The sequence below is a fragment of the Arachis hypogaea genome, chromosome 17 (assembly GCF_003086295.3).
Source record: "Arachis hypogaea cultivar Tifrunner chromosome 17, arahy.Tifrunner.gnm2.J5K5, whole genome shotgun sequence".
Lineage (NCBI taxonomy): Eukaryota > Viridiplantae > Streptophyta > Magnoliopsida > Fabales > Fabaceae > Arachis > Arachis hypogaea.
This window is the reverse complement of record NC_092052.1, coordinates 35,417,167-35,429,101: the sequence shown is the minus strand read 5'-3', so window position 1 is coordinate 35,429,101 and position 11,935 is coordinate 35,417,167. Positions and strand designations below refer to the sequence as shown.

The 11,935-nt window shown below is 32.7% G+C and overlaps 1 protein-coding gene across 2 annotated transcripts; it reads left to right on the top strand.

Moving 5' to 3' along the window:
* Positions 1-4,257: 4,257 nt before the first annotated feature.
* On the top strand, positions 4,258-10,039 carry LOC112764872 (probable glycosyltransferase At5g03795). 2 transcript variants are annotated; one of them, XM_025810684.3, is made up of 8 exons: positions 4,258-4,463; positions 5,016-5,094; positions 5,383-5,626; positions 5,710-6,030; positions 6,951-7,237; positions 7,888-8,120; positions 8,967-9,124; positions 9,679-10,039. In XM_025810684.3, exons 3-8 carry the CDS (start codon positions 5,477-5,479, stop codon positions 9,778-9,780), a joined length of 1,251 nt encoding a protein of 416 aa, XP_025666469.1. In that variant the 5' UTR covers positions 4,258-4,463; positions 5,016-5,094; positions 5,383-5,476; the 3' UTR covers positions 9,781-10,039. The 2 variants fall into 2 exon arrangements, with proteins under 2 accessions (XP_025666469.1, XP_025666468.1); XM_025810683.3 differs by having other exon boundaries at positions 4,258-4,546.
* Positions 10,040-11,935: the final 1,896 nt, after the last annotated feature.

Sequence of the window (11,935 nt, the reverse complement as noted above, 5' to 3'; positions counted from 1 at the left end):
CTTCTGCTTTTGCCTATTTTTGCTTCTGCCTGCAATTGCGCTTTTGCTTTTGTTTCTGGTTGAGGAAGAAGAGGGGAGGGAGGGGTATTTTTGTCCGAAGGACCATTTTAAAACAAACTTAAACTTTGGCGACCATTTTGGAGCGAAAAAAAGGTGAGGGACGAAAAAAATTTTCAACCCCTACGTTGGGGACCAAAATCATACTTAACCCAAAAAAGAAAGTGGCTTTAGGCCATGGAGAGAGAGAGAGAGAGAGAGAGAGAGAGAGAGAGAGTTAAGTCTCTCATTTTGAAACAAAGCAAACAGAGAGAGTGAGGGAGTACTTCGACGGAGAGAAGAAAAAATTTAGGGGAAAAGAGCATGTCATTTTTTATCCGATTAAACTGGTAATCTTGCTCCATTTCTTATGAAATTTTAGTATGTTATTTCTGGTGTAGAGATGAACATTAGGATATAACTTGGTAGTTGTATTGCCTTCTCTTTTATTTGATTTGAGATACCCACTTTTGTGGAGGGTTTATGTTGATTCCATTAGTTTTGATGATGTATTTTGTTGATTGTTGAGATGTCCTAGTACCACTAGGAAGATTGATTTGTGTACCCATTATTTTGATAGTGGAAGATTTTACTGGATTAGGTCCCATGGATTTTTTGTCCCTCTTTTGAGAATTTTTCCACGATAAAAATTTTGGTGTTTGATTATTTAATTTCTGTTATTATATTTACTGCTTGGAGCATATTTGGTATTGCCTATTTAATCATACAGATTATGAAAAAATTATTTTTGGTGCTTTTGCTGTTAGACAGATTCTTATTGAACCTCAATTTTTCCAACAGAATTTGATACATGAAGATGAAAAGTTCCCCTACACAAAAGTGTACAACAAATATTAAAAAGCCTAACTAGCTATTTTAGACCTTAAAAGGTTTAGATTTTGATAAACAATCTTCACTTTTAAACTTGCATATTCTAAAAAAATAATTTTCACTCCTCACCATACTTCACTCTTCATCTTAGCATTATCCTTAAAATAACTATTTTAAGTATGATAAAATAGGATCCGTAGTGCCAAAACTTGCTCTCATTGCCATCTATAACAAAAAACATATAAATCAATAATTTCGTAAACTTTTTATCGAATTGTTTTTGTTAGCACGTAGTACTATGACAAGAAAATCCTTAATTCCGAAAATAAAAAAACATTCAAACCAATCTAAGTAGTTCATCTAAAGAATGCATTTACCAACTCAGTTAACTTTGATTATATTTACCAACTCAATTCGGATTTGCATAATAACTACAAAATACTACTCATACTAACTCAAAAGAAGGATGAAATACAAGAGAAGCAACATCAGATGGTGAGTTTAAGCTTGAAGCCAGCAAAGCAAACATCGTGAGATGCTAAAGAAATACATACAATAGATTCCGACCTCTCTCTCTCTCTCTCAACACATCATTGCTGGTTCACGCAAAAAAAAAAAAAAACCATACCATATATGCTTCCTTCACAATCACAAACCCTAACAACTCAATAGTGGAAGATGCACAAGAGTCTTTATTTGATTCAGTATCCTGGTTCAAGACTACTACCAATTGGGTTCACAAGACCTGAAAATGCTGATTAGAATCTTTGAAACTCTGCATACTGAGCATTTCTTTGAAACGCTGGTTAGTTTGTTTTCCACAGGGGAGAATGAAATAGATTAGGATAGGAGCTTCCAATTTTGCTCCTTTTATTTAAAGAGTTTAATTTTCATGTCCTATCAGTATAAAACGTTTTATCCGGTCACCTTGACATCAATTTGGGTTCACATTCAAATCTTTTTGGTAATTAAATCTAATTAAGTTAGTTCAAACTCAACAAAAATTAATTTATTAGTAGAGCATGAATATATATATTTCAACTACGTGAATGTTTCCACGTCCCTCTCCTCCTCCTCCTCCTCCTCCTTCTTCTTCTTTTTCTTTGTGTTTCTCCTCCTCTTTCTTCTTCTTCTTCTCCTTCTTATTCTTCCCGCATTCCTCCTCTTTCTTCTTCGGGTTTCTTCTTCTTCGAGTTCCTTCTTCTTCTTCTTCACGTATTTCCTTCTCATCGTTATTTTTTTTATAGTTGTTGCTATGTTTTTTCTTTTCCTCCTCCTCTTCCTAGTAATTTTGCATCATTATGCATTTTTTTCTTCTTTATTTGATTTTTTCTTGTTTTTATTCTTTTTAAAAAATTAAATGAGAAAGTAAAGTAAGAAGAAAAATGAACAAAAAAAAAAAAAAAGAAGATGATGATGATAATGATGAAGAAGAAGAAGAAGGAAGATGAGGAATTTTGAGTTATCATTAAGTAATTTTAGTGATTCTGAATTTAAATAAGGTGAACTTTTAGTCTGTACTTATTTTGAATTGAGTTTGTTTGTATGTCGTCATCATTAAGTAATTTTGGTGTATTCTGATTTTGAATTTTGGTGCATTCTGAATTTAAATAAGGTGCACATCTAGTCTGAACTTATTTTGAACTGAGTTTGTTTGTGTGTCGTCATCATTAAGTAATTACATTGTATTCTGGATTTAAATAAGGTGTACTTTTAGTCTTAACTTGTTTAAATTGAGTTTGTTTTGTGCCGTCATCATTAAAGAATTTCGTGTATTCTAGATTTGAACTATTATACATATAAAAAGAAGACAACAATGATGGCAATAAGAATAATGAAAGAGAAAAATGAGGAAAAAAGAAAAGGAGAAGAAAAAGCAGCAACAGCTTCTTCTTCAAGTGTATTAAAAGTCATCCCAACTTTTAGCACAAACTGCTTATCAACATCACAAAAAAACTGAAAAACACTAAAAACTGTTCCTGATTAAACCAAAATGTATTTTCAAATACACCAAAACTAGGAACAAAAAGCAGATTCAATGAAAAATATTCATAAAACCTACATTACATTCAAATTCAATCTTCAACCATAAATACCAAATTTCATAAATAAAAATGAAATTATTCAACTACAGTAGCATCAAATACTAACGAACTACATTAGTTCGAACCAAACATCATCCACTTGATTTGTTTCAAAACAATAATCCAATCCACCCTGGTTCAACTGACAGTGTGAATTTGTATTATTCATTGTCTTCGAAAATGAAATATCTGTTCAAACTTGATTTCATAGCTTAATTTTCAAAGAAATTGATCTAAATATTTAAATCAGATCAAAGAGCATTAATAGTGAACGAAGAGAACGTAGAAAACGCAGAGAAGGAAAAGAACGCAGAGAATGCAGAAAACGCAGAAAACACTGAGAAAATTTGAAAAAAGATATGAAATCTACGTAGAAAAGATAATTATATATAGTCATGCATTACGTCAAAAGGTTATTAGAGGTAATGGTGCGTGGAGTTGAATTACGTTATAGCAACTTAGTTGGATTTGGTTGGTTAAATAGCTTGGATCTAAAACTTTTTTCTTTGGGTTGGGTTATTATTTGAAGCGGTTAAACAATTAATCCGATCAAATGTAATGAAATCCAATAAAACCTGGTCAAACCTGTTTAAATCGATTTAAACCAATCTGATCAAACTCAGTCAAAATCAATTGAACTAAAAGAATTATTTTCTAATTTCTATACATATTTTTTTATTAAATGTATTATTAAATAAAATTAAATTATATTTACAAATTTAAAGCAAAAATATTTTATTAACTACAATATCTTTTTTATTTCTATGATTGTTATTTTTATTTTTTTTATAAATATTTAAAAAGTATAATAACTATAAATTTATAAGTACTTAAAGAGTATAATAAATATAAATTAATTGATAAATTATTAAAATTTAAATATAATAATGAATTAAACACACAAAAAATTAAAGAAAAAATATTTATTATGGAAATAAAAAATAAGATAAAATTTTATATAATTATTTAATTTTGACTAAATCAATCAGTTTAATCTATGATTTATCAGTTGAATTAGTAATTTGATAGACTGATCGATTCGATTACCAATTTAATTTTGATAACTATGTAGCAAACACACAAACATAATTGTAAAAATCGGACTGACCTAGCCAGTCACACCAAAAAATCGGTAAACCGGACATAAGATCGGTACGAGTGACTGAGTGAAACATAAGACCAAATAAAAAAAGAACCGATAAAATCGGTTTGATCAACCGGCCGGTTTTGTTAATAATCGGTGAACCGACAGGTTTGAGAAATCCAGACCGGTTCAATTTAAAAAAGAAAAAAAAAAAAAAAAACTAATTCCAGCTAAGGGGTTCCCCTCCCGGCCCCCAATCCTCTCTCAGTCCCACTCTGAAAGTCTGAAACGGGCCAAAGGGGAGAAAGCCGTCTCGTCGCCGGTTCGTCTGCGCCTTCACTGCTGTCGCTTCGTCTGTGCCTCTGTCGGCGTCTGTTGTCTCCGTTCGCGTCGCGTCGTCCCTGCGCCTTCACTGCGTCACCTCGCCGGTCTGCGTCACCTGGCCTTCACTGTTTCACTCCATTCCTTCTTTGTGGTTTGAGCGAAGCCGTCAAAAACCATATCTGATTTTGTGAGTGTATCACAAAAGAAAACGTAGTTTTAGTTGAAGAAAACAAAGATAAAACCATTTCTGATTCTGTGTTTTCCTGATTGTGGCTGTTTTTCCATGATTGTTACTGTTTAGGGTTGATTGATGCTGTTTAGAAAACCGATTCTGATTCTGTTTTTTCATGATTGTGGCTTTTTTTTCATGATTGTTACTGTTTAGGGTTGATTGATGCTGTTTAGAGTTGATTTGTTTTATATAGTTGCTGTTTGTGGCCTTGTAGGAATGTTGATTATTGATTGATGCTGTTTTTTCAGAGATATGCATAATATTGATTTATACATTGCTTGACTGAAATATGCAATGGTTGGATAAGCTGTGAATTGATTTTTTTTTTTTTTTTTTGATGATTGAAATCTGCTGATTGATTTTATCCATGGACTTCAATGTTGTTACCTTGGTTATGTATAATTCGCTGGTGTTGATTGTGCAGATGCATATTTAGGACTTTCAGGGCAAACAACCCAGTTATTCATCAATGACAAATGATTCTTTGTCAACTTGGAAAGGAGGTAGATATTGATTTGTCTTTATCCTTTTTATGTTCCTTTTATGCAATTTTGTTGTTCATGAAATTTTAAGTTAGTGGTTCAAGAAGCTGGTAAGAAACCTGTTGTTGGTAGATAATTGGATATTCAAGTGAATGTGTGTTTCTGAATGTTCTTAATATTAAATGTAAGGTTTGAGATCTATTCATAGTTTTTAAATTTGAAGTTTGAATGCGATTATTCAGTGTGCATGTTTACATAGGTTCTATTGACAATTTTATATTTTTTATTTATGTGGGAACGAGTTAACAGGTTAAACCAGTGATCTAGTAGTCTGACCGGTTCAATCACCGGTTCGGTTCTGACAACTATGCACACAAACACCATCTTCTGAATCATTCATCCAATGCTGATGAGTTCCACCGTGAAGCAAACCCAGCAGCTGTCCCCAAATCATGGCCTCTTCTCTCTCCGTGGCGCACTTCTCACCCTCGCCATTCTCACCCTTCTCTCCTTCACATTTCTCTCCCTCAAGTACTCCACCCCTTCCCCTCAGGTACCAATCACCAAATTTTCTTTTTCTTTTTTTTTTTTCAGCTGAAAAAAATTGAAAAAAAAATTAATTTTTGGGTCTTGAAGATCTCTGTAGCAAAGCTTGTGGATCCTGAAGTGAAGGAACACAATGATGAGGAAGAAGGAGGAGAAGAGTTGTCTGATATATACCACTCGCCGCGAGTTTTCAAGCTGAATTACGCGGAGATGATGGAGAAGTTCAAGGTTTATATATATCCTGATGGAGATCCCAAGACATTTTATCAAACACCTAGGAAGCTCACTGGGAAATATGCCAGTGAGGGATATTTCTTCCAGAACATTCGGGAGAGCAGGTTCCGAACCCTCGATCCGGATCAGGCGCACCTCTTCTTCATACCAATCTCCTGTCATAAGATGCGTGGCAAGGTAAACATTTTTCAGTGTTTTTTGGTTTTTGCAATGTCTTTGGATTAGTTTAACTAACTGTATTTGCAAGAATGTGTAGAACTTTGTTGCATAGGGGAGCGTTGGCATTTTTTTAAGTGTTGGTTGCTATTGAGATCTGAGAAGGTTGTGGCATTTGGTTGATGTTTTAGTGCCAATAGCTGTGTTGTTATTATGGTAATATGTTAATAATGGTAATGAATGGTTTTTAAGGATTAATTTTGATAAGGAATGAGGATACGGCAAATTGTTTGAACTTTGTTTCGGATATGCGTTACTAGCATCTAGTAGTGATATTACTTAAGATGCTAGGCCAATATGTGCTGGAAATGTTATCAATTGTTGGAGGTTGTGGTTTTTATGAATGTCTTGATGATCACCTTTTCGCCTTCGGTGAAGAATTAGGGACTGGAATTTCATGATGTAGGAATTATGATCATTTTGATAGTTAAATCATCATGGAAGATGCACAGATCTTATTTTGGCTTACTTCTATTTCTCTCTTTTTCATGTGGATTTATGCTTAGGTTTCGTTTATTAATTCTTTTCCTTATATGCCTTGAACTTGGTTTTTGCTTGTGCGAGTTCCCTTATTCATGTTTGTACAGAGGATCTGCTTTTTAGCCCTTTGTGCGTGTCTTAATTCAATGCTTATTTATTTTCTCTATTCACATGTTCACTTACCTTATTTTGAGGCTACATCTTCCTGATTTCCATATACTGTGCGACTCGATGATGGCAGTTTATAACTGTTAAAGATTTTTTATTGTGTACCATGGATTCACATTGAAAGAGGAAACATTGAGTAATGAAACATGAATAACACGTTATATTAAGCTTGTATGGTTAAGTGCCTGCTTCTTGTATGGAGTGCTTTCTCATGGTTGTATATTATTATGCAGGGCACATCTTATGATAATATGACAATAATTGTCCAAAATTACGTGGAGGGCTTAATAGCCAAATATCCTTATTGGAACAGAACCTTGGGTGCTGATCACTTCTTTGTCACTTGTCATGATGTTGGTGTAAGGGCAACAGAAGGGCTTCCATTTCTTATCAAGAATACCATTCGAGCAGTGTGCTCCCCTAGCTATGATGTTGGATTCATTCCACACAAAGATGTTGCTCTCCCTCAAGTACTACAGCCCTTTGCTCTTCCAGCTGGAGGGAATGATATAGAGAACAGGTGAAGATTTAAGACATAATATGCTCTTTAGGCTTCTATTGTTAATTACGTGATTATGAACTGGGAATTGGAATATTTATGTTCAGATGACTTATTATTATCCTGCATTTTGGTTTTGGATTGTCTGACAATCTTTTTAAGGCCACCTTGACAGTGATGCTAATTACTTGATATTTCCAGGAATGAATAGAATCCTGAATCTTGAAATTGGTCATAACACACAGGTCTTCAATTTCTAAATAACCTTAAGCTGCAGTTGCACTTCACTTGATTTTTTAGTAACATAGCTGAATATTATCTTCTTTGCAATATCTTCCATGGAGAGGACATTAGTTGCAAAGAGATGAAAAGTATTACTATCACAAATGACTTATAATCTCCATATGCAACGAAAAACATAGATTAAGTTTAATTATTGATCCTGCATGAACTATATTTAAAACATATATTATTTTCTTGTACAATGGTATGGAGAGGTGATACATAATTCAATATTTCAAACAACAGGTTTATTCGTGATTCTTAGATTATTTAGTTTGCTAGTACATAGATTATTGATATATAGCTCATGCTTTAAGATGATTAGACATGTCTACATGAATATTTAATTATTTATTCACTCTCAACCTTTGTAAATATGGGCTATGCAGGACTAATCTTGGATTTTGGGCTGGTCATCGTAACTCTAAGATTAGAGTCATTCTTGCACGTGTATGGGAAAATGACACTGAACTTGACATTTCTAACAATAGAATTAGTAGGGCTACTGGACATCTGGTATATCAGAAGAGATTTTACAAGACCAAGTTTTGTATATGCCCTGGTGGTTCACAGGTTAATAGTGCTCGAATAGCCGACTCTATCCATTATGGATGCATCCCTGGTAGGAGTCATCATTTCTAATGGATTTCCCCCCTTAATTTTATAGTTTCAATTCAAACATCTTAAAAAGTGCATGCCTATTGGATAATCATACCTTTTATTATGTAATGGTTTTAGTCATGTTTCTTGGATGACATGAGATGGGTAGATTTATATTGCAATTCTCTTAAATTGGTATTAACCTGTTAGATGACTAAGTTCTTTGTGCTTATGTTACGATACATATCAACTAGTATTTATTAACTAACACTAGCAAACAGTAACTTCCACTGAATAAGCTTTAGTAGCTTTTATCACCCATAGGCTATAAGATTCAAGACTGTAAGTTTCTGTTCTATTGATTTGGAATTGCAATTTTATTGATATTAGATTGTTGATTATCTGAAATATGGTAATGTAATAATCAATTAATTAATAGGCTTCTAGTATGTGCTCAATTTGAAAATGTAGATCTCTTAACTGGAATAAATAAATAGATTTTTTGTTTTCCTGAAATTGTTTGGGTTGGATTGAGGTAGAGAATGAGTTCCATGGGATCAAATTTAGGAACTTAACTCCATCTATCCATCCCCCGTAGCCAAGTCATGAACTGTGCCACACAAATTTTGTATAGATCCGTTTTTTTTTCTTCTTCTAGCCACTAAAAGCAGTCATTTCTGTAGCAATATGTTTGTTCATGATCTCAAAAAGTATATGTAGGATATTGTGAGTGACATTTGAATTTTAACTTACCAAGTATTGTTATGTGATAAGATTTTGACTTTGATGTCCTTGCTTCTGAGATGGTATTTTATGTGTATTTTGTCAATCTTGTACTTGATCTGAATGTTTGGATGCCATTTTGCAGTGATATTATCAAATTACTATGACCTCCCTTTTAATGACATTGTTGACTGGAGAAAATTTGCTGTTGTACTCAAGGAGAGTGATGTATACCAACTAAAACAGATCCTCAAAAATATATCACATGCTGAGTTTGTATCACTTCATAATAATTTAGTCAAGGTAAACTACTCTCACTATATTTCTGGAATCTATATTTAAATGTTTTATTTTCTTTTCTTCCCATATTTATATTTTGTTTGAAGTGTTTGCAATATTAGACATGTGTTAAAGAGGACATGTTGAAGTCTGCCCTAGCTAGAGGTTTTAAAATGTTGAAAACCCATGGTGAAACAATTAAGAAATTAGAATGTTAATTATTTAAATACGAATATGATCTATGATATAATCCTACTGCATCTCGTATAAGCCTGATGAGATGGCTTAATTGTTATTGAAGAGCCAGCAATATGCATAGTTAAAACGGAAACTAAGAAAAATTGGCCCATAATATTTTTTATCACAAGTTGCCTTCTTGAGAGAGCTTTCACAAATGTTGTGTACTGATGCTGCATCTTACACTGAACCAATACACCTCACCCAATTGGGTATGTATTGGGGGTCAGTCGACGATGTTGGATGAGTACAAATAACACGTACTTAGACTTTTTCATTGCCAATCGATTTATTTATTGATATATTTGAACTCACAAGAAAGCTGTGTCATGTTGTACCAGATTCAGAAACACTTCCAATGGAATACACCACCTATATCATATGATGCATTTCATATGGTAATGTACGACCTCTGGCTACGCCATTACACGATCAAATACTGATGATATGAAGACTCATTTGTTTTGTATGCATCATACAGTTTTAGTAACCCCAAAGAGAAATACTTCAAATATTCAGTTTAAAATTTTGTTCTATAACAGCTGGTTTTCCAATACTCTTGCACCCTTAACAATTCTTTATTTATTCATTTGCCGTGAGAATCTTGCTTGCGATGAAAATAGTGCTAGGCCATGACTGTTAAATGATTGTGCTATATTACATACCCTAACTTAATCTATGTTGAGTTGTGTTTTTTCCACACTAGTTAGATTTCAATGGTTTCTGTTTGTAATTGAGGGGTAAAATTGAGTTTAGGTTATTGAAAAATTAAATCTAATATTTACGCAATTAAATACATTTAGTCATCCACAATATAGTTTCTGCTGACATTGAATGAGCATGCTTCATATTTATCTACACATAACCACAGTTTTGTCGTACCATATAAGATTATTTTCACTCCAATTTTAATTTTCACATTTTAATTTCAGCTAATAAGGCTATTTATTGAGAAAGCCTAAGGGCCAGCAGTTTTATTAAAATTTGGTCAGCAGTTTTATTAAAATTTAGTCAGTACTTAACTAGCAAAAGAAAAATGACTAATTTTACACTATTAGATGTAATTTCACACTAGTAAAAATACTAATGATGGCTAATTGATGGTTGCAAATCACCAAATTTGCTGTCTCTTAGCATTCCTATTTATTAACTGTTTCTTGCTTGCTATATTATTTTGAAATATTCTAACAGTTCTAATACAAACTAAAAGAAGGAAGCAAATAAAATGGCATTTTTTTTTGTGACAAAATAGTAAATAACACATAGATGTTAGCTATCTATCCTCAGTTAGCAGATCAGAATGAACATACTATGTGATGAGAATATGGTAAATTGTTATGATCAAAGATGAATGTAATATGAATATACTTCATTACATTGATTGATACTTTGGTAGATATTTTAACATGTGTAAGGAAGAATAGACTAATAAAAAAATGTTCATGAAGTTAAAAGTTTTTAAGTTCAACGATTAGTTGAGATTCTTTCTCGTTATTGAGTTAATTGTTATTTTTAGGCTATGTTAAGAAACCAAAGAAAGATATCCGGCAAAGTTAAGAAAATAATTTTTAGAAAAATAATAAATTGTTGTAAAATAAATAAAGATATACTAAATATAAAATAAAGATGTATAAATAGAAAACTCTAGTATTAATATAATTAGCTCAATAACAATAATTCATATATGTATTTAATATTATATTTTGTAATATATATATATATATAAAGAGAGAGAGAAGTATTCGTAAAGAGAGAGAGAATTGATTTGTTTATTGCTATAACTGTGTATATTACTTCATATCAGGTTCTTTATTTATAGGCATACATGAGCATCATTTTCAAACTTCATTAAATATAATTCCCTTTGAAAACCTGAGCCTTGTGGAAAATGGGCATTCACCTCAGGCAATATTATCATAACACTCCCCCTTGGATGACCATTTAGGAATATGCTTCATTAAAACCTTACTAAAGAAATACCCAGTGAAAAAAAAAATTTAGTGAAGGAAAAAGAGTACAATATCCTTTGTGATGAGGACTGCCTCATTACAAATCTTGTCAAGAAAAACCCAATGAAAAAAAATCTGACCAAGGAAAAAAGAGTACAATCTCTCCCTCTTATTGACATCATTTAATGTCTTGAAATTGGCGCATCCCAATCTCGTGTACCAATCTTTTAAATGAGGATTTTGGGAGTGACTTTGTGAATAAATCTGCCATATTGTTACTTGAGCAGATCTATTGGACATCAATTGTCCCTTGATTTTGAAGATCATGAGTGAAGAAGAATTTGGGAGAAATATGCTTTGTTCTATCACCTTTGATGTATCCGTCTTTAAGTTGAAAAAATGCATGTTGTATTATCTTCAAACAGGACAGTTGGAGTTATCTTATGATCAATCAGTCCACATGATGACAGAATATATTGGATCAAACTCCTGAGCCAAAAACACTCGCGATTTGCTTCATGAATCGCTAGTATTTCGGCATGATTAGAGGATATTGCAACAATTGTCTGTTTCGTGGACCTCCATGATATAGCTGTTCCACCATATGTAAACAGGTATCCTGTTTGAGATCTCCCTTTATGTGGATCAA